Source organism: Centropristis striata, chromosome 20, assembly GCF_030273125.1.
Source record: "Centropristis striata isolate RG_2023a ecotype Rhode Island chromosome 20, C.striata_1.0, whole genome shotgun sequence".
Taxonomy (NCBI): Eukaryota; Metazoa; Chordata; class Actinopteri; order Perciformes; family Serranidae; genus Centropristis; species Centropristis striata.
Window position 1 is genome coordinate 34,162,620 of NC_081536.1, and position 25,672 is coordinate 34,188,291.

The 25,672-nt window shown below is 35.8% G+C and overlaps 2 protein-coding genes across 2 annotated transcripts; both read left to right on the forward strand.

Moving 5' to 3' along the window:
• Positions 1-3,027: 3,027 nt before the first annotated feature.
• On the forward strand, positions 3,028-6,660 carry LOC131993931 (SLAM family member 9-like). The gene has a single exon (XM_059360010.1). It carries the CDS (start codon positions 3,143-3,145, stop codon positions 4,058-4,060), a length of 918 nt encoding a protein of 305 aa, XP_059215993.1. The 5' UTR covers positions 3,028-3,142; the 3' UTR covers positions 4,061-6,660.
• A 1,161-nt stretch (positions 6,661-7,821) lies between these two features.
• Positions 7,822-25,571, forward strand: slc22a15 (solute carrier family 22 member 15). Its single transcript, XM_059360003.1, has 13 exons — positions 7,822-8,069; positions 9,946-10,104; positions 10,186-10,318; positions 11,427-11,591; positions 12,182-12,311; positions 14,766-14,826; positions 15,920-16,089; positions 18,916-19,056; positions 19,319-19,404; positions 19,905-20,013; positions 21,159-21,231; positions 24,279-24,452; positions 24,849-25,571. The coding sequence occupies exons 1-13, from the start codon at positions 7,986-7,988 to the stop codon at positions 24,891-24,893; spliced, it is 1,530 nt and encodes a 509-aa protein (XP_059215986.1). The 5' UTR covers positions 7,822-7,985; the 3' UTR covers positions 24,894-25,571.
• The last annotated feature ends 101 nt before the right edge of the window (positions 25,572-25,672 follow it).

Genomic DNA, 25,672 nt, shown 5'->3' on the forward strand with positions numbered 1-25,672 from the left:
TCTCTTTGTGACTTACAAGATTTTATTGTTATTTTACTGTAGAAAATCAGCTTGAATATGAGTTTTAAATTTACTTTTATTTTTTTCTAGCAAGGTAAATATATTTGTTTCAACAAGGATATTCCAATTTTTTAAAATTACAAAAATAAACTTAAGGTATTTGTAATAACACAAATAAAACTGGCCAAAAACAAACAAATAAAATGTAACAAAAAATACTGACTAACACAAAAAATGAATAAATGACGATTAAAAAGTATATTTTTGTGTAGGATAAAACGGTTATAATGAAATAAATCATACAAAAATCAGGTGAATTTAACTTGTGCTTAAATATTCTCATTTTATAGAGTTATTAAAATTAATAATTGGAGACAGTGTTTAATATCATGTTTGAAATAAACAAGCCACATAAAACAAGTAAATTATTGAGTGTTGGAAGATTTAAACTGCCATTAATTATTTCTGGTAATTATATATTTTTAACGATTTAATTTTAAATAATACTTAATGTACACTTTCATCCAGATATTGTCTAAGTATTCAAAATAATTATTTATTATTCAGAGTTTTCTCTTAATGAATTACAGCATTTCATTTAAACTGATTAATTAACTAATTAAATTAATTTATGAATTAATTTAATTCATTTTAATTGACAAAATAGGCTTCAATGCCAGTTTTTAATTAAATGTATATGTTTAATTATTTTTTGCAAGGTGAGTATATTTGTTTCAACAAGGATTTCCCAAATATTTTACATTTTTACAAGAAATATTTTGTTTAAATTTAAGGAATTTGTAATAACACAAATTCAATTAAAAATTGCTATCAAAAGCTCAAAATTTTAACAAAAAAATTGAAATGAATATAATTTATTGTTCAAGAGTTTAGTCATTTCCAAATATTTTACATTTTTTACAAAAAATATGTGGTTTAAATTTAAGGAATTTGTTTTATTTTTAAAAAAGATGATTAACTTGTAATAATTAAAAAAGCAGTAAATCGAAATTATTGAATAAAAAAATAAAAGTGGTCAGTTATTGTTTATTCTTAATTGTTAATAAATAAATAAACTAAAAATTGAGCGAGGATTAGCAATTAATTTGACTGTTGATTAATGTGAATGTTTAAAAGTGTATTATTCTTTTTTTATTTATTTATTTACTAAATTTAGGACTGTGATTTTTATTAATTTATGACAGATTTAACCGCCCAGAAACATGTATTATAGGAAGCCTAAATATTCTAATTTTCTACAGTTATTAAGCCTCCTTTTCAATTTTAATAGTCTAAATTTAATGATACAGTTTATATTTTCCCTTCAGCCCTCTTATAATTCATTTTAATGCTTGTTTTAACATTAATAAATATAATTTTTTTAACTATTGCATCACTGCGGATTTTTTTCTGGGCGTTAACTGTGACTTCACACTTATTACGTGAGTTAAAATAATGTTTAGTTCTGAGAAAAGATCAGCTGGAAAACACCGAGTTTACTTTCGGTTTCGGCCTGGTGTTATAAACAGTTTCGTCTCTCCGGACAAATCTGTGCCCTTTTTAATGGCGTCCGGGCAGCTTCCCGCTCCGGGACACACCTTAACTGACATTAAATATGAAAATAATTTAAATTAAATAACAATCTGTGACGTTAACCTGAATATTAAGTGCTAATTTATGTTCTATTGTAGGATTTGTATTAATATTATTTATATTTGTTGTTTTTAAAGTGTTTTGAACCGTTTGGTTTGTTTGTTGAACTTCCGCCGGGTCTCTAACTGACATGTAGCTGTCCAAGTTTATGCCTGTACAATATTCGCTAAACGTTTAATTAGTTTAATTATTTATAATCACAAAATAATAGAAGATATGTTCAGTGTGTAAAAATATAAAAATTCCAGATAAAAGTCCTGCATTGAAACATACATTGGCTGAGTAAAATGACAAAAATATTGGTTTAAAAAATAAAAAATATATAGTAATGTCATTGGCTCATATGTAGATTTTTTTTTATTTTTAGAAAATGCAATAATTTGATCATCAATTTAGTTCCCAGCAGTTGATTGTGGAGATAATTTGAATTAATTTATACACTGCTAGGTGACTTATTCCATAATTACAAATAATAAATTATTATCTTATTATATTATTTACATTTATATATAAGTTTTTTTATTTTCCATTTCTTTAATTGTGCATTGTGCAATGTTTGAAAAAAAAAAAAAAAGAATAATAATAAAAGTAGTTTTAAAAATATAAATAAATAATATTTATATAAATTAATATATTTATATTTAATTTATAAAGTATGAAATGTATTATAATAAATTATTAAAATGCAATAAAAATCATACACAAATTTAGTAATAAAAACGATGAAAACAATAAAATAATACTAAAACAATTAAAAATAGTAATAAAAACTAAATCTAAATAGAATAGAATATAATGTCTTTATTGTCACTGTACTAATGTACAATGTAATTAAAAGCCAACTCTAAAAAGCAGTGCAACAGTAAATTATATATATATATATATATATATACATACATACATACATACATATATGTGTGTGTGTATTTATATATATATATATATATATATATATATATATATATATATATATATATATATATATATATATGTATATATATACATATATATGTATGTATATATGTATATATATATATATATATACACACATATATATGTATATATATATATGTGTATATATATACATATATATGTATATATATACATATATATATATATGTATATATATATATATATATATACATATACATATATATATATATGTATATATATATGTATAGGGTGCACAGTCTTACACAGTCACTCTAAAAACAGAGTTAGAGTTAAAAAAGTAATAAAATAATAAAACTAAACTCTCCATTAACCTTAATATGGTCATTTTACAGCTGTGTATTAAATCGGGTGGAGTTTTAATCAGGCTGTGACATGGACAGCTAAAGAAAGGTTCCGGGTCCTCTTTTTTTTCCGCCGACGGACATTTCCTGCCGCAACACTCTCTCGGCGGAGCGAGAGGAAGGGTGTCGGCTCTCCGCGTGGCGACGTTTTCTCTGTTATGAAGGTAGAAACTCTGTGTTTTCTGCGGTGAAAGATGATGATGGAGGCTCTGTGGAGGCTCGTGCTGCTGTCTGTGGGGCTGAACGTCGCTTTGTGTCAAGATAAACCGACCTACGTGAAGAAAGGCGGGACCCAGGAGCTGGTCCTGAGGCCTCCACCGGCGGACCGGATCACCAACATCCTGTGGAAGTTTAAAGGTGATCTGCTGGCTGAGTGGGTGGAAACTCCTCCGGTTCCTCTGTTTTATTATGAGCCCTTTGAAGGCCGATCCACCCTGGACATAACCACTGGACGTCTGGTGATCAACAGCATGACTACAAACGACTCTGGAGTGTACACAGTGGAGGTCAACCTCAAGGTCCACAGTACGAGTTACAATGTTAAGGTGATTGAAGAAGTCCCCAAACCCACGGTGGAGGTGAAACCTCTGGCTTGTGGCCCAGAATCAGTACAATGTAAGCTGACCTGTGTGGCAGAAAACCCAGAAGCTGAACCCGTCACCTACAGCTGGAAGAGGGACGACGGAGACTGGACGGAGTCAGGAAAAGACTTGTCCATCACGAAGGAGGGCGACTCGAGTGTGAAGACCTTCACCTGCCAGGCCAAGAACCCAGTCAGCGAGGAAGTCAGTCAACCCAAAGAGAATCTGTTGTACAAGGAGCCGGAGGAGGAACCTGGAAATGGTGGAGCGGTGGCCGGTGGCATCATTGGCGGGCTCATTTTTTTGGGACTGGCTGTTTTGGGCACTTTATGGAAGTTAAAGAAAGGCCCCTTCAGTAACAGAGGCAGTGAGAACATTCCATCTGTTGAAAACGGGAAAACATCTAATGTAGAACCGCCACCAACTCATCAACCGCCACCATCAACCGCTGACACTCCCAACGAGCCGCCCAAACCCGAGGAATTACCACTTAAAGAAAACGCGGAGCCAAGAGACGGAGAAGAAGAATGAAATGTTGGCCTTCTGGTCTCGTGGTTCAGTCCTCTCATTGCTTTTGCTGCATACGTGCTAAGAAACCATCTGTTGAAATGTGTTGTCCTAGCATGCAGCTGTTGACTGTTACTTGTTTTTTCATGTCTTCCCCAAAAAAACAAAACCATTTGGGTTGGAGAACGGCATGAAAACATGATAATTTGTCCATATTTTGAACTGGAGCCTATGTATTTATGTGTGTTTTTAAAAAAATGTTGTTTCTTTAGACTGTATGTAAAGTGAAGCCAAAACAGCTGCTTTGCCCCCCGGTGGCAGGTTGGAGTACAGCTCACAGACCCCGCCCCCGAACCCCCTTTTTTTTTTAGCCGACTATAATGTAAAAAAAACAATTAATTTGGATGTTTTCAGTCAGTTTAAGAAGCTAAAATGTCTTTTTTGCTGATACAATTGTTGTTTTTATGGTTATTTGATGCTTTTAAAAGGGGCTTTAACATCGTGCACTGATCAGGCCGATGTTTTGGCGGGAACAAAACCCCGCCCCCATACCCCCTTTTTTTAACGGACTATAAAGTAAAAAATAATACTAATTTGGATGTTTTCTGTCAGTTTAAGCAGCTAAAATATAATTTTTAAATTGTTATTTGATCTATAAATACGGGGTTCAACATCGTGCACTGATTGGGTCAGGCCGGCGTTTTGGCGGGAACTTGCGGCCTGGTTCCAAATGACGTCACAAGATGGCCGCGGCCGCGTCAGAGATGGTTTTGGCTTCACTTTTGTGCAGAGAGGAAGCAGATTGTTGGGCTGGGCAGCAGGGAGACTCCAGGATTTCTATTTAAATGAGGTAGAAATGAGAAAATGTTGATTTTCATGTGCAGAAATCAGGTAATAGGTGGAAAGTGGCGCTGCACCAGTACTCTCGCCAAGCCGGGTAGAGGTTCTCGACAATTGGAGCCAAAAAAAGTCACAAAAAGGGAAGAAAAATGCATCCCAGCATGTAAATCACAGTATTATGACAATCCTGTGATACATAATCTAGTATGAAATCTGATATTACCGTCAGCTCAGAAACAGCAGAGCTTCACTTTTCATTTCTGCTAATGGAAAGCTTTTTTTTTTAATATTGAAATGCTTGTAATGAGTCATCGTCCAGCAACAACCAGCACTGCTCCGAGGTTATGAACTGGATTGGAAACGCTCAATCATCTTCCGCAGAAAAGAACAAATGCATTTGTTTGTTTTTTGCCTTTTTTCTAAAAATATAATTTTGCCATTTATGCCTTTGCACATGTGACATTCAGTCATGGAAAAAATGATCAGAGCACCTTGTTTTCTTCAGTTTCTTGTTCATTTTAATGTCTGTTACAACTAAAGGATCAACAACAACAAAACTATCTGATAAGAGTTAAATTTAAGAGCTGATGTCTAGACATTTAACATGGTTTTATTCATGTACAAGAATGTTTCCATTAGTAGATTTAAAAATGATCAAAGAAGACACAAAATGACCAAAAATAAACGTAAAAATGGCCAAAAAAGGACACAAAATTATCGAAATGGAAACAAATTGACAAAAAAAGATGTAAAATGACTAAATAGGACACAGAATGACCAAAAATAGATGTAAAAATATTTATTTAATGTTTATATTTGTCCAAACAAATCAACCTTTAGTTGGACCAGACATTAAAATGAACAAAAAATTAAAGAAAAAGACACAAATGACTAAAAATGGATGTAAAAATGATCGAAATGGAAACAAAATGACCAAAAATAGATGTAAAAATGGTCAAAAAAGACACAAAATTACCAACAAAAGACACAAAATGACACATTTTGTTATATTAGTCCAAACAAATGTAACTTAAGTTGTACCAGACATTAAAGTGAACAAGAAATTAAAGAAAAAAGACACAAATGATCAAAAATGGATGTAAAAATGATCAAAATGGAAACAAAATGACCAAAAATAGATGCAAAAATGGTCAAAAATGACACATTTTGTTATATTTGTCCAAACAAATGAACCTTTAGTTGAACCAGACATAAAAATAGAACAATAAACTGAAGAAAACAAGGAGGTTTAATCATGTTTTTCCATGATTGTATATTATTGTCTTATTGTTTCAACCTTCCACTGTTATAAAGAGTCAGAAACGTTGATCTAGCGCAGCGTTTGGTGGTGAACGCCTCGGTGAGCGCCTCGGTGAGCGCCTCGGTGAGCGCCTCGGTGCTGTCAGGGAGAGTCTGCTGAATACTTTGACCATGAGCTGTTTGGAGACCTGCCAGAGAGACTCAGAGGCTCTTTTACTTCTTTTTATCTTCTCAGCACTTATACAATATCAGCTCAGTTATGGAATAAATGTTGTTGTTGTCAGGCAGATGAACTGAATGTATGAAGTGTGAATGTAAATTGTGTTTGCACGAGCAAGAAATGACAGAAAATGTGTTTTTAGGCTGTTTTTACTCTCGATGTGCCTCCATCAAACTAGAGATCTAGAGAAATACATGACATGTGCACCTTTTTGTAATTTATTCTTGATGTTCGCATTTTAAAGTATGGATTTGCTGATTTCTATAAAGTGCCTTTTAAATAAACCTGAGTCTGAGAATCAGAACCAGACTGTCAGAGTTCTCTCTTTATATTTATGGGTGATAGGAAGCATATATATATATATATATATATATATATATATACCACAATTTAAAGGTTTTTTTGTGTTTTTACTCCACTAAATTGATATTTAATATATATAATTGTTAAATAAGTATTCCAGTGTTAAATTTATTTTTTTGCTTCTAGTGATATTTTTACCTATTTTTATTCTTAAGTGCCTTTTTGTAAGAAATGTTTATTACATTAATACACCTGGTTTTATTTTTATTTTTAAATGTGTTAGCATCTTAAATATTTGAAAATGATTTAAATATATATATATATATATATATATATATATATATATATATATATGTAATGTATAGAAATTATTTTAAAAATATATAGATTTTATATACATAAATAAATACTTTTTATGTTTCTAGTTGACATTGCAAAAAGAAAACAATATATAAACTGAAATGTTTATATGTAAATGCTTAATGAGAAGTGCATTAATATTAACATATAATAACATATTACATTTTTTTTCAATGTTAGTTAGCATTTTAAATATTTGAAAATGTTTAAATATAAATATATATATATATATATATATATTTATTTAGTTAAATAAGTATTCCAGTGTTCTCTTTATTTTTGCTTCTCGTGATATTTTTCCCTATATTTATTCATAAGTTTACTACTTGTTTGTGCATTAAAAGTTTTAATGCATGTTTATAAAGATCTATTTTATTGAGCATTTAAACATTTTCAGATTATGTTTAAATAAAACGCATTATAAATAAACCTGTGACTCTGATACGTACCTGTTAGAAATGTCTCCATACCCAGAAATAATAATAACAATAATAATAATATATTTCTAGTTATACATATATATATATATATATATTATAGTTGACATTAATTGTAAAAAGAAAACTATATATGAACTGAAATGTTTATATTTATAAATACACAATAAAAAGTACATTAATTATTAAGAATTTTAAATATATTTTTTAGAGAAATAATACAATTTTAATTCAATATTAAAAGATACAGAAATTATTTTAAAAATAAACAGCTATATAATATTATTATACAAATAAATAAATAAACAAACCTGAGGAGGCTGCTCCAGAGATGATTGATAAATAAACAAACAAACCTGTTGTTGCTACAGACGTCATACGTGAGTCAGTGGAAGCCGGAAGTGGCCGGTGCTCCCCTCTCAGTCGTCCCCCTCCTCCCGGTGCTCCTGTGCCGTGTGTCCGTCTCTCTCGTCCCCGTCTCCGGCTGCTGTTGGTCGGGGAGCCTTCGTCCGCCGGGCCGCTCTCCCTGATGGATCTGGAAGAAGCTTTCCTCTCTGTGGGAGAGTTTGGAAGCTACCAGAAACGAGCCGTGGCGGTCCTGGTGCTCACACAGGTCTGTTTACTTTAATAAACATCATGTTTAATAAAAGAGAAGAGAAATAAAAGATGTTTCCCTGCAGAGCTGCAGAAACAGATTAACGCTACGTGGCTCTCCGGCTGCACCAGGAGGCTCAGAAAACAGCTGATTACACACTCAAAATAATAACAATAAACAGTAAAATGATTTAAACTTTAAAGCTGTCAACATTTGTGACATTTCAGCTAGATACGAGCTGAGGAAGTTTACTTTTCAGGGTGTAAACACGGAAACCAGACTCCGTTTAAAAAACAGGCAGTTTTGTGTTCCGTTACAAATAAACATTATTAAAAATAAAACAACTCATATATAAACATTGTTTTTTACACATAAATTAGCTAATCTTTAATTCGGCACACCACACTAATCATTTTAAACATATATTATTATAACAAACCTCTTATTCCTGCTAAGTTTATTAGCTCAGAGACCCCCGCGGCGCCGCTACCAAACATATAGAAATGTTGACATTTATTATAAATAAAAGGCTCATAGTGATGTCTAATGTATGCCGAATTCACCCCAATAGCTTAATAATTACCATATGATTTTAAGTGATTTCCCACACGGCCCGTTATGTCAACAATATCAATAGAAATGACAAATCACCGCATATTTAAATAGAGTCTGTCAAAGGCAAATGTTTATCTAATCTACTGAAAGAAAACAGCCCACAGGGATGTTTAACATGAGCCGAATTTATAGCAATAACCTCATTGTTCACTCACTTTTTGAATGAAACTCCCACATGGTCTGTAGAGTCACTAATGCCACATTTAATATTAAACTTCTGAATATTTACATGGAGTTTCGCCTTCCGTTAGATAGCTAGTTATCTACTTTAACCCTCAGGGCAGCTTCAGCTTTTCTTTCTTTAGTGTCCATAGTTTGTCCTGTTCATGCATTTGTCATTAATTTTGTCCAGATTGTGTATTTTTATATTGTCTCTTGTTATTTCCATTTTTTTTCTCTTGTTATTTCTCAGTTTTTCTAGTAAATTTTCTGCCCTATACCTCGGTTGTTTGTTTTTTTCTTCCTGTAAGTCGCTTTGGATAGAAGCGTCTGCTAAATGACTCAATGTAAATGTAAATTTGTGAGGGTTTTTTCTCACAATTTGTGAGTTTTTTCAGGTAAATTTGTGATTTATTTTCCCAGCAAATTTGTGGGTTTTTTTGTGCAAATTTATGTTTTTTTTTCTGGTAAATTTGTGAGTTTTTTTCTTGCAATTTGTGAGTTTTTTTCTCACAATTTGTGAGTTTTTTCAAGCAAATTTTGTGATTTATTTTCCCAGCAAATTTGTGGGTTTTTTTGTGCAAATTTATGTTTTTTTTTCTGGTAAATTTGTGAGTTTTTTTCTCACAATTTGTGAGTTTTTTTCTCACAATTTGTGAGTTTTTTCAGGCAAAATTTGTGATTTATTTTCACAGCAAATTTGGGGTTTTTTTGTGCAAATTTATGATATGTTTTTTCTGGTAAATTTGTGAGTAAATTAGTTTTTTTTTCTTGCAATTTGTGAGGTTTTTTTTCCAGTTCCAGGCTCCAATAATTAAACTTTTTTTTTTTTTTACTTTGCATGTAGTATATTGAAAGTAATTCATATTTTCAGTTTTATAAACATGGTGGTGTCATGACAAAACCCCGGCATTTAAAGGGATGAAATATTTAAAAATCAATTATTAAAATATATAAACTATATCTAAAAAGTAAAAAAAAAAAAAAAAAAAAAAAAAATTATATTAAATAATCAGAATATATAGAAAATATAAAAATATCTAAAAATGATAAAATAATATATACTACTGTAGTATTCCTGTCTCCAGCTGTTTGTACTGTGGTTGTGTGTGTGTTCCAGGTGTACATGGCGTGTCAGTCCATGCTCATCGTCCTGGTCGGCTCCACGCCGTCCTACCGCCTCCACCTCACGGACGCCGTTCCCTCCGGCCAGCAGGACGCCGCTCCCTCCGGCCAGCAGGTCGTCTTCACCGAGGACATGGACTCCATCGTCACCGAGGTCAGAGTACTTGAACATACTTCATGTTTCCTACCAGTTTGGTCCCCGTAGAGTCTGTAGATGAGTGTGTGTTGTGTGCAGTGGTTCCTGGTGCGGCAGCAGGCCTATAAGGTCAGCCTGGCCGGGTCGCTCTTCTTCGCCGGGCTGCTGGTCGGGAACGTCGTCTTCGGACCGCTGTCCGACCGGATCGGCAGGAGGCCCGTCTACCTCACAGGTCAGGAACGCCTGGTTTGGTTGTTCTGGACATTTGTCTCTTTTCTTTGGAAATGTACGTCTTTTTTTGTGATTTTGCAACTTTTTTGGGTCATTTTGTATCTTTTTTTTTTTTGGAAATTGACATCTTGTTATTTTGCAACTTTTGTGTATTTTTTGGTAATTTTTTATTTCAAGAGAGGGTTTTTTGTGTCTTTTTTAGGTAATTTCTGGACATTTTGTGTCTTTTCTTTGGAAATGTACGTCTTTTTTTGTGATTTTGCAACTTTTTTGGGTCATTTTGTATCTTTTTTTTTTTGGAAATTGACATCTTGTTATTTTGCAACTTTTGTGTATTTTTTGGTCATTTTGGTCATTTTGTGTCTGTTTTGGTAATTTTATTTCAAGAGAGGCTGTTTACACAGAGCAGAGAGGAGAGGACAGGAGAGGCTGTTTACACAGAGCAGAGAGGAGAGGACAGGAGAGGCTGTTTACACAGAGCAGAGAGGAGAGGACAGGACAGAAGAGGCTGTTTTTGTGTCTTTTTTTGGTCATTTCTGGAAATTTTGTGTCTTTTTTGGAAATTTTCGTCTTTTTTTTCGTGCAACTTTTTTGGTCATTTTGTATTTTTTGGGGGGGAAAAGAGAGGAGAGGACAGGAGAGGCTGGAAATATGACAATACTTCAATATGGACAATATGTGGACTTTTTTTGGTGATTTTATGTATGTCTTTGGTCATTTTTGGGAAATTTTTATGTCTTTTTATTGTAATTTTACGTCTTTTTTGGTGATTTTGTGTCATTTTTTGGTAATTTCTGGAAATTGTGTGTCTTTTTGGGAAATTCACGTCTTGTTTATGGTAATTTTTCAACTTTTCTTGGTCGTTTTGTGTCTTTTTTGCTAATTTTTGTATCTTTTTTAGTAATTTTACATCTTGATTTCGTCATTTTGTGTCTTTTTTCGGTCACTTGTGGAAATTTTTTTTTTTTTAGAAATGTACGTCTTTTTTTCCTGGCGGCTGGAAACAGGACAATACTTCAATATGAGAATATCAGAGAATTCCAACTTTTTCTTAATGATTTCTCTCATTCTATGGTTATTGGTCTCTGTATTTCTCTGTGTGTGTCCAGGTTTGTTCTTCGAGGTGATCTTCGGCTACGTGACGGCGGTGGCGCCCAGCTACGAGGTGTTCGCCGTCTCTCGCCTGCTGGTCGGTCTGATGAACGGCGGCATCGGACTCGTCTGCTTCGTCCTCACGCAGGAGTACGTCGGCAAGTCCTACTGGGCCATGACAGGTAATATACCATATATATATATAATAATATGTTATAAATATATATATAAACAAGTCCTACTGGGCCATGACAGGTAATATATCATATATATATATAATAATATGTTATAAATATATATATAAACAAGTCCTACTGGGCCATGAAAGGTAATATACCATATATATATATATATATAATAATATATTATAAATATATATATAAACAAGTCCTACTGGGCCATGACGGGAAAGTCCTTCAAGAGATGCAAAATAAATCAATAAAACAATGAAAATAAAAACAGTTGGTGTATAATAAACAATACATTGTAGAAATATGATTTAAAGTAAATAAAGAAGACGATTAAATGGAGGTTCAAGCTCTAATAAAAAACAGAAAAGAGTGTTTTTAGAAGATCGTCCCACCTGGATATTTATCAGGTAAAATACAGATTATTATCAGGTTATAGCTTCTGAAATGGAGGATTTTAAATAAAATAAAGAGCTTGATGATATGAAATAGTCCAATAGAGGATTTTCAGTGGTTCTTCTGTAACAGTTTCTCCTGCTGCTCCTTCACTGTTCCTCCTGGTGTCCTCCCTCTCTCCTCCTCAGGGACTCTGACCAGTATGAGTTTTGCGGTGGGCATCGCTCTGTTCGGAGCTCTGGGCTACTACATCAGACCCTGGAGGAGCCTGGCCACCGTGGCCAACTCCTCAGGAGTCCTCTTCCTCCTCATGTCACTGTGAGTAGAGATGGAGGGATGGATGGAGGGATGGATGGATGGGTGGATGGATGGATGGATGGATGGATGGTTAGATATATGGATGGATGGATGGTTGGATATATGGATGGATGGATGGTTGGATATATGGATGGATGGATGGTTAGATATATGGATGGATGGATGGATGGATGGTTGGATATATGGATGGATGGATGGATGGATGGTTGGATATATGGATGGATGGATGGATGGATGGTTGGATATATGGATGGATGGATGGATGGATGGTTGGATATATGGATGGATGGTTAGATATATGGATGGATGGATGGTTGGATGGTTGGATATATGGATGGATGGTTGGATATATGGATGGATGGATGGTTGGATATATGGATGGATGGATGGTTGGATATATGGATGGATGGATGGATGGATGGTTGGATATATGGATGGATGGTTGGATATATGGATGGATGGATGGATGGATGGTTGGATATATGGATGGATGGTTGGATATATGGATGGATGGATGGATGGATGGTTGGATATATGGATGGATGGTTGGATATATGGATGGATGGATGGATGGTTGGATATATGGATGGATGGATGGTTGGATATATGGATGGATGGATGGATGGTTGGATATATGGATGGATGGTTGGATATATGGATGGATGGATGGTTGGATATATGGATGGATGGTTGGATATATGGATGGATGGATGGTTGGATATATGGATGGATGGATGGTTGGATATATGGATGGATGGATGGTTGGATATATGGATGGATGGATGGATGGTTGGATATATGGATGGATGGATGGTTGGATATATGGATGGATGGATGGATGGTTGGTTGGATATATGGATGGATGGATGGTTGGATATATGGATGGATGGATGGTTAGATATATGGATGGATGGATGGATGGTTGGTTGGATATATGGATGGATGGATGCTTGGATATATGGATGGATGGTTGGATATATGGATGGATGGATGGATATATGGATGGATGGATGGATGGATGGATGGTTGGATATATGGATGGATGGATGGATGGTTGGATATATGGATGGATGGATATATGGATGGATGGATGGTTGGATATATGGATGGATGGATGTTAGATATATGGATGGATGGATGGTTGGATATATGGATGGATGGATGGATGGATGGATGGATGGATGGATGGTTAGATATATGGATGGATGGATGGATGGATGGATATATGGATGGATGGATGGATGGATGGTTGGATATATGGATGGATGGATACATGGATGGATGGATGGTTAGATATATCGATGGATGGATGGATGGATGGTTGGATATATGGATGGATATATGGATGGATGGATGGTTGGATATATGGATGGATGGATGTTAGATATATGGATGGATGGATGGATGGATGGATGGTTGGATATATGGATGGATGGATGGATGGTTAGATATATGGATGGATGGATGGATGGATGGTTGGATATATGGATGGATGGATGGATGGATGGTTAGATATATGGATGGATGGATGGATGGATGGATGGATGGATGGATGGATGGATATATGGATGGATGGATGGATGGATGGTTGGATATATGGATGGATGGATACATGGATGGATGGATGGTTAGATATATGGATGGATGGATGGTTAGATATATGGATGGATGGTTGGATATATGGATGGATGGATGGATGGATGGTTGGATATATGGATGGATATATGGATGGATGGATGGTTGGATATATGGATGGATGGATGGTTGGATATATGGATGGATGGATGTTAGATATATGGATGGATGGATGGATGGATGGTTGGATATATGGATGGATGGATGGATGGATGGATGGTTAGATATATGGATGGATGGATGGATGGATGGATGGATGGATGGTTGGATATATGGATGGATGGATACATGGATGGATGGATGGTTAGATGTATGTATGGATGGATGGATGGATGGTTGGATATATGGATGGATGGATACATGGATGGATGGATGGTTACATATATGGATGGATGGTTGGATTATTGATTGATGGATGGATATATGGATGGATGGATATATTGATGGATATATGGATGGATGGATGAATAGGTGGATGGATAGATAGATGGATAGATAGATGGATAGATAAAATCCAGCTTTAATCGTAGAAAGAAACTGTAAAAACAGACATTATTGTAGAAATTTGAACTTTCCAATGGTCCTTGAACACATCATCAGTTAGGAAATTTTCTGTTAGAAAAAGTGACCAAAACAAAGCTAAAAATAGTAAGTTAACAGGTAATTTACCAGGCGTTTTTTGTCCGACAAATCACACAGTGTTTCATACCACAAAAGACCCTTCCATAAATCATGTTCATGTGCATTTTGTAAATTTACCACCAAAACTCTTTGTGTGAATCCAATAATGTCTCCTCTCTCCTCTCTTTCTCTCTGCAGAACTCTTCCCGAGTCTCCTCGGTGGCTTTATTCTCAGGGTCAGACGGAGCGAGCTGAGGAGGTAAATATATTTATTATTAATACAGAATCAGGCTACATTTAGTCTGCCAGAAACTATTCCATTTATTTATTTTTTGTGTATATTTTTCTTACCTCTCATTTATTATTTATTGCGTTTTTTCATTTTCTGTTTATTTTAATTTATTTGTAATTTAAAAACATCCCCCATTTATTATTTTTTATTGATCTTTATTATTATTATTATTATTTTTTCTGTTTATTTAATTCATTTTATTTTAATTTGTTCATTTATTTATTTGTAACTTTTAAATTGTATTTTCTGTACAAGTTTTTCTTACCACTAATTTAATATTATTTTTTATTGATTTTATTTATTCATTTTTTGCGTTTATTGTATTTAAATATTTTAAGTTGTTTGGTTATGTATTTGTAACTTTTAAATTGTATTTTCTTGTACATGTTAATCACTCTTTTATAATAATAATAATGATAATAATTATAATAATAATAATAATAATTATTATTATTATTATTATTCAATTAATTTATATATAAATAGTTAAATGTTTTGATAATTTTTTTGGTTCTATCTTGTTGCCAGTAGTCAACCCTTTTTTAAAATTAAAAAAATATAATAATAATAACAAAAACATTAATCATCATCGTCTTTATAATAGATTTAATAAATATTTTTATATCATTATTTCAAAAGTCCTAAAAACCCTCCTTGAATTTTGTCAAAGGAGTAAAAATAATGTTTTAGAAAATGTCAGTTTTCTTGTTTGACTTGTTTTCTTTGACCTCAGTGAAACTATATAACTTAATTATAACAATTTGACAAAGACGAGCAGAAGAAAACAGTTTTGAAATCTGTTTTGAAAGTAAAAAAGAGATTCAAAACCAAAATTTATGTTGGACTAAAAGACTAAAAAAGACATAAAATGACCAAAAAATATACGAAATGACTAAAAAGACGCAAAATTACTAAAAAAAGACACAAAATGACTAAAGAAAAGACACAAAAAGACACAAAAATGATTATTTATATAATACAGATATTATACAACCTGCAGCTTTACATATTTTAAGCTCCTGAATTGTTCCTGATATTCTGTTTAACGTTGTGTGTGTAGGTTCTGCGCTACATGGCTCTGAGGAACGGGAACCCCGCCAAGAACCTGACGCTGCAGCGAGTCGGCGCCGCTAAACCTGGTCGCCGTGACAACCGAGGTGGGGCGGGGGTCCTGCAGCTGGTGGTGCACCCGGTGCTCCGCCTCCGCACCATGGTGCTCATGTACGTCTGGTGAGTCTCCACCACAGAAGAAGAAACCGGCGCCAGAAGCTGATAAATCAAACGGATCTGGTTTAAAAAGTTAATCACAACACAATATGTTTGATTTACATTAAAAAAGTGCCACAATTATTCAGTTTATTATAACCAGAAGCTGTAAAAACAGAAAAAATTCTCAGATATTCAGATTTTTGACAAAATTTAAATGGTTCAGATGAGACAAATGAACGTGTTTAGAAAAATAACCAAATTTTAGCTTAAAATTGTGATTTTTAAAAATATTCTTTAAATTGAAATAATTTTTTTAAGTCATATTTAAAATTTGTCCAAAAATAAAGCGTCTGTACGAACCAGATGCTGTTAAAAAGATTAAATTCTGATTCTACTGAGACCAACAGTCACATGACAAATATTCACTGAGAATCTGTTTACACAGAGCAGAGGGGAGAGGACAGGAGAGGCTGTTTACACAGAGCAGAGAGGAGAGGACAGGAGAGGCTGTTTACACAGAGCAGAGAGGAGAGGACAGGAGAGGCTGTTTACACAGAGCAGAGGGGAGAGGACAGGAGAGGCTGTTTACACAGAGCAGAGAGGAGAGGACAGGAGAGGCTGTTTACACAGAGCAGAGAGGAGAGGACAGGAGAGGCTGTTTACACAGAGCAGAGAGGAGAGGACAGGAGAGGCTGTTTACACAGAGCAGAGGGGAGAGGACAGGAGAGGCTGTTTACACAGAGCAGAGAGGAGAGGACAGGAGAGGCTGTTTACACAGAGCAGAGAGGAGAGGACAGGAGAGGCTGTTCACACAGAGCAGAGAGGAGAGGACAGGAGAGGCTGTTTACACAGAGCAGAGAGGAGAGGACAGGAGAGGCTGTTTACACAGAGCTGAGAGGAGAGGACAGGAGAGGCTGTTTACACAGAGCAGAGAGGAGAGGACAGGAGAGGCTGTTTACACAGAGCAGAGAGGAGAGGACAGGAGAGGCTGTTTACACAGAGCAGAGAGGAGAGGACAGGAGAGGCTGTTTACACAGAGCAGAGAGGAGAGGACAGGAGAGGCTGGAAACATGAAATAACATCAATATGTGGAGAAAACTGTTTTTTTTACAACATTCAGGACACTTTTGGAAAAGTGTTAATACATAAATTACAATTATATGTTTATTCCAATTTTAAAAAATAATTTATTGTGCATGTAGAGACCCATTTTTTTTTTTTTTTTTTTACAGTATTCGTGACATTTGTGTGCAATTAATTCTACCATTTTCTTTAATTAGCACAAATAAAATCAACAAATTCATTAAAAAGGTTTAAAAGAAGCTGTGCAGGTAGAAACCCTAATGAGAATGTGAAACATGTCTTACCTAAAAAAAAATACACTATTTACATAATAAACAAAACAAAAATCACTAAACAAACAAGATGAAACATAGCATTAAGTTATGTAATAGATAGTTAACCACTTCTGCTTTAACTGCAGTTTTACTACGACCAACACTGCATCTTATCTATTATTGTTATTATTATGAGTCATTTCTACCACAACTACAAATAAAACTGCAGCTCACACTTTAAATATCTCTGCAGCTGTTGACCATAAAACCAAAAAGCATAAAAGCAGCGTCTGTTTCTGCTACAGACCGTCTGTGACAGCTTCCTTCACCGTCCCTGCTCTGAATATTCACCTGGTGTGACTGAAGGTTTGTTTCCATTCAGACGCACAGAGATTAAATACCTCGAGGTGTTATTGATACGCCATGCAATGATCGCTGACTCATGTAAACCTCTTTTCATCTTCAGATCAGATCCTAGATCAGATTAGTGTGGCTGATACTGTCACAGTTTAAAGGCTGCGTGGTGTTTCCTGCTGCTCTGTTTACAGTAAACAAGCTGCAGGAAACAGATAAACAAGAGAAATGTCAGAGCTCACATCAAGTTATTACCACAAACAAACAAACAGCTGAAGAATCAGCTTTAATAAACCTGTTGGAGAGCTTTTATCACCTGCTGTGTGTGTGTGTGTGTGTGTGTGTGTGTGTGTGTGTGTGTGTGTGTGTGTGTGTGTGTGTATGTGTATGTGTATGTGTGTGTGTGTGTGTGTGTGTGTGTCTGTGTGTCTGTCTCTGTCCGTGTGTGTGTGTGTGTGTGTATGTGTATGTGTGTGTGTGTGTGTGTGTGTGTATGTGTATGTGTGTGTGTGTGTGTGTGTGTGTGTGTGTCTGTGTGTCTGTCTCTGTCCGTGTGTGTGTGTGTGTGTGTGTGTGTGTGTGTGTGTGTGTGTGTGTGTGTGTGTGTATGTGTATGTGTATGTGTGTGTGTGTGTGTGTATGTGTATGTGTATGTGTGTGTGTGTGTGTGTGTGTGTCTGTGTGTCTGTCTCTGTCCGTGTGTGTGTGTGTGTGTGTGTGTGTGTCCGTCCGTCCGTGTGTGTGTGTGTGTGTGTGTCCGTCCGTCTGTGTCCGTGTGTGTGTGTGTGTGTCTCTGCCGTGTGTGTCTTTGTGTGTGTGTGTGTGTTGCGTGCATGCATGCATGTGTGTGTGTGTGTTGCGTGCATGCATGTGTGTCTCTGCCGTGTGTGTCTTTGTGTGTGTGTGTGTGTGTGTGTGTGTGTCTGTGTGTCTGTGTGTCTGTGTCTGTGTGTCTGTCTGTGTCCGTGTGTGTGTGTGTGTGTGTGTGTGTCTGTGTCTGTGTGTCTGTCTGTGTCCGTGTGTGTGTGTGTGTGTGTGTGTGTGTGTGTGTGTGTCTCTGCCGTGTGTGTCTTTGTGTGTGTGTGTGTATGTGTGTGTGTGTGTTGCGTGCATGCATGTGTGTCTCTGCCGTGTGTGTGTGTGTGTGTGTGTGTAGGTACTGCTGTTCTCTGGTGTATTACGGTCTAACTTTGGGTTCTGGTGACTCGTCTGGGAGTCGATATGTCAACGTGGCCATGTACGGACTGGTGGAGCTGCCGGCATACCCACTCTGTATCTACTTCATCAACAAACACTGGTCAGACACACACACACACACACACACACACACACACACACTGAATGATTCTCTTCCTGTCTGCACAAGTCGTTTATGTGTGAAAAGTATTAAAAAATCTCTTAAATCCAGTCATCTGACTCCTTAAATTTTACCTGCTTGACTCTGTAAAATGTTTATCTTTTCGTATTAAAATACCTAAAAACTATATTTATGTAATATATTTTGTTGATTTGATGAGCTGTGTGTGTGTGTGTGTGTGTGTGTGTGTGTGTGTCTTCAGGGCGGGCAGGAGGAAGAGTATGGCCAGCTTCCTGTGTCTGGCCGGCTCCGCCTGCCTCTGCACCATGTTCATACCTGAGAACACAGGTAGGAACACACAGATATATATATATATATATATATATATATATATATATATATGTATATATATATGTGACTGAGCAGGACTGGAGGATTAAATGTCGGGATGCACAATAATATCGGCACATTATCGGTAACTGCCGATATTGGCTTGAAAATGAACTATGGGACATCAGCCAACACGCCGATATAATAAAGAGATTAAATAACTCTTTGTTGCATCTTGTTTGTAGCTCAGAGAATTGTGCCCTCCTATTTATTTATGTTCTGTTATTTGTTATTTATTTCACTGCTCTATTAATTTGTTTCAAACGCATATTTATTTGTTAACATTTTATTATTTTTAAAAAATGTATTTAAAAGCCTTAAATGCCATTTTGTACATAAAGAGATGTCAGCTGCAGCTCCTGGGGTCTAAAATGCTGATTTATGAATAATTAAGATCCTGGATCCTCTAATGAAGCTCCTGAAGTCTCGTTATGAACATTAAATGTTTATTTCTGCAGGAACGTTTTTGAGCGTCACCTCGTTGGCGTTGCTGGGGAAACTGATGGTCAGCGCCGCGTTCAACATCGCCTACGTCTACACGTCTGAACTCTACCCCACGGTCATCAGGTGACTGAACACACACACCTTTAATACTCACACACACCTTTAATACTCACACACACCTTTAATACTCACACACACCTTTAATACTCACACACACCTTTAATACTCACACACACCTTTAACACTCACACACACCTTTAACACTCACACACACATTTAATACTCACACACACACACCTTTAACACTCACACACACCTTTAATACTCACACACACCTTTAATACTCACACACACCTTTAACACTCACACACACCTTTAACACTCACACACACCTTTAACACTCACACACACATTTAATACTCACACACACACACCTTTAACACTCACACACACCTTTAATACTCACACACACCTTTAATACTCACACACACCTTTAATATTCACACACACCTTTAACGGCCCGCGTGAGGTCACCCAGAAATTACAAGTCAATGCAACTGCAGTGCTTTTATTTTGAAGGCGGTTTACGTATATCTGCCTGCAAAGAAACGCGTTCCACAAAATCAACTAAGTTGCCTCAGTATCTTGTCAAAAACACTTTTGCTTTTTGCATAAAGTTAATAAATTACTGGTTTACTGCAAAACATACATGCTCTATATTGTTTTAGTGGTTTGAATGTATGTTTAGTAGCTGAATGATGTCGACTCTTTAACTGATAGTTCACTAGATTTATTAAAAATCGCTCCATGAAAATAAAATAAGACATTCCTTGGTCACCTTGTGAATCCACCGTAAGAGAAATAACAAACATTAGCATTAGCACTTGAGCTAACAAGCACTTTTACTATAGTTAAGACAACAAATATATCCACTAATAGATATGACAGAATAAATAAACTTCAACAAACCTTGTTTCCTGTCAGTCAGCTAGTATAGAAGCCTTTTAGATACTTCAACTTTATATGAATTATGACTCGTTATTATTTACAGTTTGTTTTTCATTTAACCGTTCCACCTGTTACTTCCTGTCACTACCTTTCAAAATTAAAGCACCCGTTTCACACTGGACGGCACCTTTTCAAAATAAAAGCATCACAACATTGTAAAACACCTAGAAAATGTATAAAACATGAAAAACAAGCTATAAAATACAAAACCACCAAGTATCTGAATGTGAATGTGAATTAACTTTCTTTCTGTGTTTCAGGAACGCTGGTCTGGGAGTTTGTTCCATGTCGTGCCGAGTCGGAGGAATACTCGCTCCGTTCGTTCCCTCAATGGTGAGAAATGATGTGTTTTTAAAAGCAGCGAGCTCTTTTAAAGGGTGGATCAGTTCTCTGTGAGTTTATCAGCAGGGCGGACAGTTTAATGTGTTTCCAGTGAAGAGGAATCTCTGACTCACTGATCAAAACCAGGAGGGATTTTAACTTTCAGCAGGATGTTCTTAAAACAATAAACGGCATGTTGGAGAAAAACGGTTGAAAATGAGATTAAATGTATGAATTACTGAAGGGTAATTCATGTGTTGCAGCAGACAAACCGTCTAATTATGGCACTTTTTTAAAGTAAACAAACATGTTAGAATACGAGGTTAGAGCCTGTGTTGTAGTTACTAGTCTGGTGTATATCATTTCAAAACAAAATGACCAAAAAAAAGATACAAAATGACCAAAAAGTTGCAAAATTACCACAAAAAGATGTGAATTTTCCAAAAAAGATGAAACATTTCCAGAAATTACCAAAAAAAAAGACACAGAACGACCAAAACAGACACAAAAATTACCAAAAAGTTGCAAAATTACAAAAAAAGACATACATTTCCAAAAAAGATTTCCAGATAATAAACAGATTTTCAGTGAATATTTGTCACGTGTCACAGTTTGTCTCTTTTTGATGAAAAGTCACTATATTAAGCTTAGATTCTGTTATTTTTACTGACGTAACAGTTTGTCTCACATTATTTATAGAAGTACTGTCAGAAAGCTGAAAATCTGAGGATTTTTCTGTTAATTGACATATTAATCAAGATATATAATAAATTAAAGCAAAGTAGCTCTGAATGTAGAATTAATAACCTGCCTGATGCTTTAACATGACTCTCAGTGACATATGATACTTTCTATTTTTAGCTCACACACAGTTTCGCTTTGACTGAAGAGAATAAATCCTCTTTCAGCTGAACTCTGTGACCTTTGACCTCAGGTAACCAGGTGACTGGAACCTGGTGAAGCAGTGACACCTAGTGGTCATTTACCAGAATTACACAGATTTAATATGATACAAAACCTGCAGGAAATCTGAATTTTAGAGGCTTAAAGCAACATTTTCTGCCATTTTTGTGCAAAAAAAATTATTTATTGATTAAAAGAGTTGGTAATTATTATAATAATGTAAGTTTCATAACATTGAAACTCAAATATTTGTACATTTTAATTCCATTTTATTGGATTTACTCTATGTATTTAAAAAAAATCTGTAATAAAGGCTTTAAAAGGCTGGTTTATAAATCTCTTAATGGTCTTAGTCCAGCCTATTTATCTGATTTAATTTAATTTTTTTCTGGGCGTGGCCTTTAATAATAATAAAAGTATAATAACCATTTTAAAATATTTTTCTGCTCATGCATCTTAGTGTTATAACATCCTCTCTTTTATTTATTCATTTATTTGCTATTATTTATTAGTCATATATATATATGACGGATGGAGGGTGTTTGCTTGTTTTTATTATTATTATTATTATTATTATTATTATTATTTATTCACCCTTTTTTTCCTTTTTTATGTCAAGCACTTTGTGTTATATTTCTCTTGTATTATAAGCGCTCTACAAACACAGTCTGATTGATTGATTGATTGATTGATTGATTGATAAAGATCAGTGATTATCAGACTAAAGGAAGTCTTAGTTTACTCTTCTGGATACGTTGCTTTAATTTCTCTGTTGTGTCTCCGTGTCTCTGTCTCTATGTATTGTGTGTCTGTGTGTGTGTGTCTGTATTGTGTGTGTGTGTGTGTGTGTCTGTGTGTGTCTCTGTATTGTGTGTCTGTATTGTGTGTGTGTGTGTGTGTGTGTGTGTGTCTGTATTGTGTGTGTGTGTGTGTGTGTGTGTGTGTCTGTGTGTGTGTCTGTATTGTGTGTGTGTCTGTGTGTGTGTCTGTATTGTGTGTGTGTGTGTGTGTGTGTGTGTGTGTGTATTGTGTGTGTGTGTATAATGTCCCCTGTGTGTGTGTGTGTGTGTGTGTGTGTGTGTGTGTGTGTGTGTGTGTATTGTGTGTATGTGTGTATAATGTCCCCTGTGTGTGTGTGTGTGTGTATTGTGTGTGTGTGTATAATGTCCCCTGTGTGTGTGTGTGTGTGTATTGTGTGTGTGTGTATAATGTCCCCTGTGTGTGTGTATTGTGTGTGTGTGTGTGTGTGTGTGTGTGTGTGTGTGTATAATGTCCCCTGTGTATTGTGTGTGTGTGTGTGTGTGTGTGTGTGTATAATGTCCCCTGTGTATTGTGTGTGTGTGTGTGTGTGTGTGTCTGTATTGTGTGTCTGTATTGTGTGTCTGTATTGTGTGTCTGTATTGTGTGTCTGTATTGTGTGTGTGTGTGTGTGTGTGTGTGTGTAATGTCCCCTGTGTGTGTGTGTATTGTGTGTAATGTCCCCTGTGTGTATTGTGTGTATTGTGTGTGTGTGTGTGTGTGTGTGTAATGTCCCCTGTATTGTGTGTATTGTGTATGTGATGTCCCCTGTGTGTGTGTGTGTGATGTCCCCTGTGTGTGTGTGTGTGATGTCCCCTGTGTGTGTGTGTATTGTGTGTGTAATGTCCCCTGTGTGTGTGTGTGTGTGTGTGTAATGTCCCCTGTGTGTGTGTGTATTGTGTGTGTAATGCCCCCTGTGTGTGTGTGTGTGTGTGTGTAATGTCCCCTGTGTGTGTGTGTATTGTGTGTGTAATGTCCCCTGTGTGTGTGTGTGTGTGTGTGTGTGTGATGTCCCCTGTGTGTGTGTGTGTGTGTGTGTGTGTGTGTAATGTCCCCTGTGTGTGTGTGTCTGTATTGTGTGTCTGTGTGTGTGTGTGTGTGTGTGTGTGTGTGTGTGTGTGTGTGTGTGTGTGTGTGTGTGTGTGTGTGTGTGTGTGTGTGTGTGTGTAATGTCCCCTGTGTGTGTGTGTCTGTATTGTGTGTCTGTGTGTCTGTGTGTGTGTGTGTGTGTGTGTGTGTGTGTGTGTACTGTGTGTGTGTAATGTCCCCTGTGTGTGTGTGTCTGTATTGTGTGTCTGTGTGTGTGTGTGTGTGTGTGTGTGTGTGTGTGTGTGTGTGTAATGTCCCCGTGTCTCCAGCGGTCCCTCCACTCGTCCCTCCCCTTCACCGTCTTCTGTCTCAGTGGGTTCTCTGCTGGCTGTCTGGGTCTGCTGCTGCCTGAGACGCTCAACGGACCTTCAGCTGACACTCTGGAGGAGCTCAACACCTCCTGCAGGAGCACCTCCTCCAGGAGCAGAGTGGTGGAGAGCAAGGTACACACACACACACACACACACACACACACACACACACACACACAATACAGACTCATGAATCTGCCACTTTCTTCGGTAGATTTGCCACTTTTTTTTAATAAATCTGCTAGTTTTTCTCATAAATCTGCTAGTTTTTTCCGGTAGATTTGCTACTTTTAATCTTGTAAATCTGCAACTTTTTTCTCTAAATATTATCTCCCTCCCCCGGGTCTGTATTATTATTATTATTATTATTATTATTCTTTTCATACGTGACCCTAATACGCTGTTGTAGTCTGCAAGAACACAAACTTGCAGCTTGTAAAAAGCTTGTTTTCCTGCTGTTAGTCTGTGTGGTGCAGCAGATTCTGCTGTCAGAGACGTGAAGTCTTTACTGTCTGTCTCTCTCTGCAGGCTCTTCTCTATGACGCTGATCAATGGAGATCAAACCACAAATGAAGCGTGGTCTTCATGTCTGACAGGGAGATGAAGAGACTCTAGAAAGGCTCAGCGTCCCTTTAAACCATGTGGAGCTCCATGTCTCTGTCTGATGTTTCACATCGGCTCCTTCTGGATCTGGATTGGTCATTTCACACAGAAACCAGACTTCATGCCTTATTAGAGCTGACAGACAGATCATGTGACTTTACATTCCTTCATGAAGTCAGAAACTTGGTGCTTGGAACAAAGTTTTCTAACTTGTTGCACAGGAAACATCAAAGTTAAATTATTGATATGAGACAATAAAACATTCCCACTGCCGCTCAAAACACAGAAACTGCTTCTGTCTGTTGATCGGAAGTTTTCAACCTCGTATGTTTTTATTTAGATGCAAATTTAGCATCTGAACAAACCTTGAATCAATAAAAACGTTTCAACATTTCAGCTCAGTTTTAAAATAAAAAGTTGTGACGATAACGGGAACAAAACTCTTTGATTTGTGCCGTCGGTGCCTTTAACTTCATGTTGAATATAAATATTCTATTATAAAGTGTTGAGGTGTAAATAGAGATGTTTTATATGCGGTTTGTTTTGTATTGTGTAAACAATCATTATTATAATGTACCATGTAGATAAACTGTGTTTACAATATCTCTATGATGTTCAAATGTTTTATTTGTTAAAGGAAGTAAACTGTTAAAAAAACATCATTGGACGTCTTGGTTTTCTTTTCTGAATTAATGAAAAAACATTTTTTATTTAGAGTTTTATTTTTCCATCGTTTGTTTATTTATTAG

Excerpts from the sequence above, each read along its gene's own strand:
- LOC131993931 (XM_059360010.1), top strand. The coding sequence starts at position 3,143 with ATGATGATGGAGGCTCTGTGGAGGCTCGTGCTGCTGTCTGTGGGGCTG.
- slc22a15 (XM_059360003.1), top strand. The coding sequence starts at position 7,986 with ATGGATCTGGAAGAAGCTTTCCTCTCTGTGGGAGAGTTTGGAAGCTAC. Across the intron at positions 8,070-9,945 it reads CGGTCCTGGTGCTCACACAG|GTGTACATGGCGTGTCAGTC; the intron begins GTCTGTTTACTT and ends TGTGTGTTCCAG. Across the intron at positions 12,312-14,765 it reads CTCTTCCTCCTCATGTCACT|AACTCTTCCCGAGTCTCCTC; the intron begins GTGAGTAGAGAT and ends TTCTCTCTGCAG.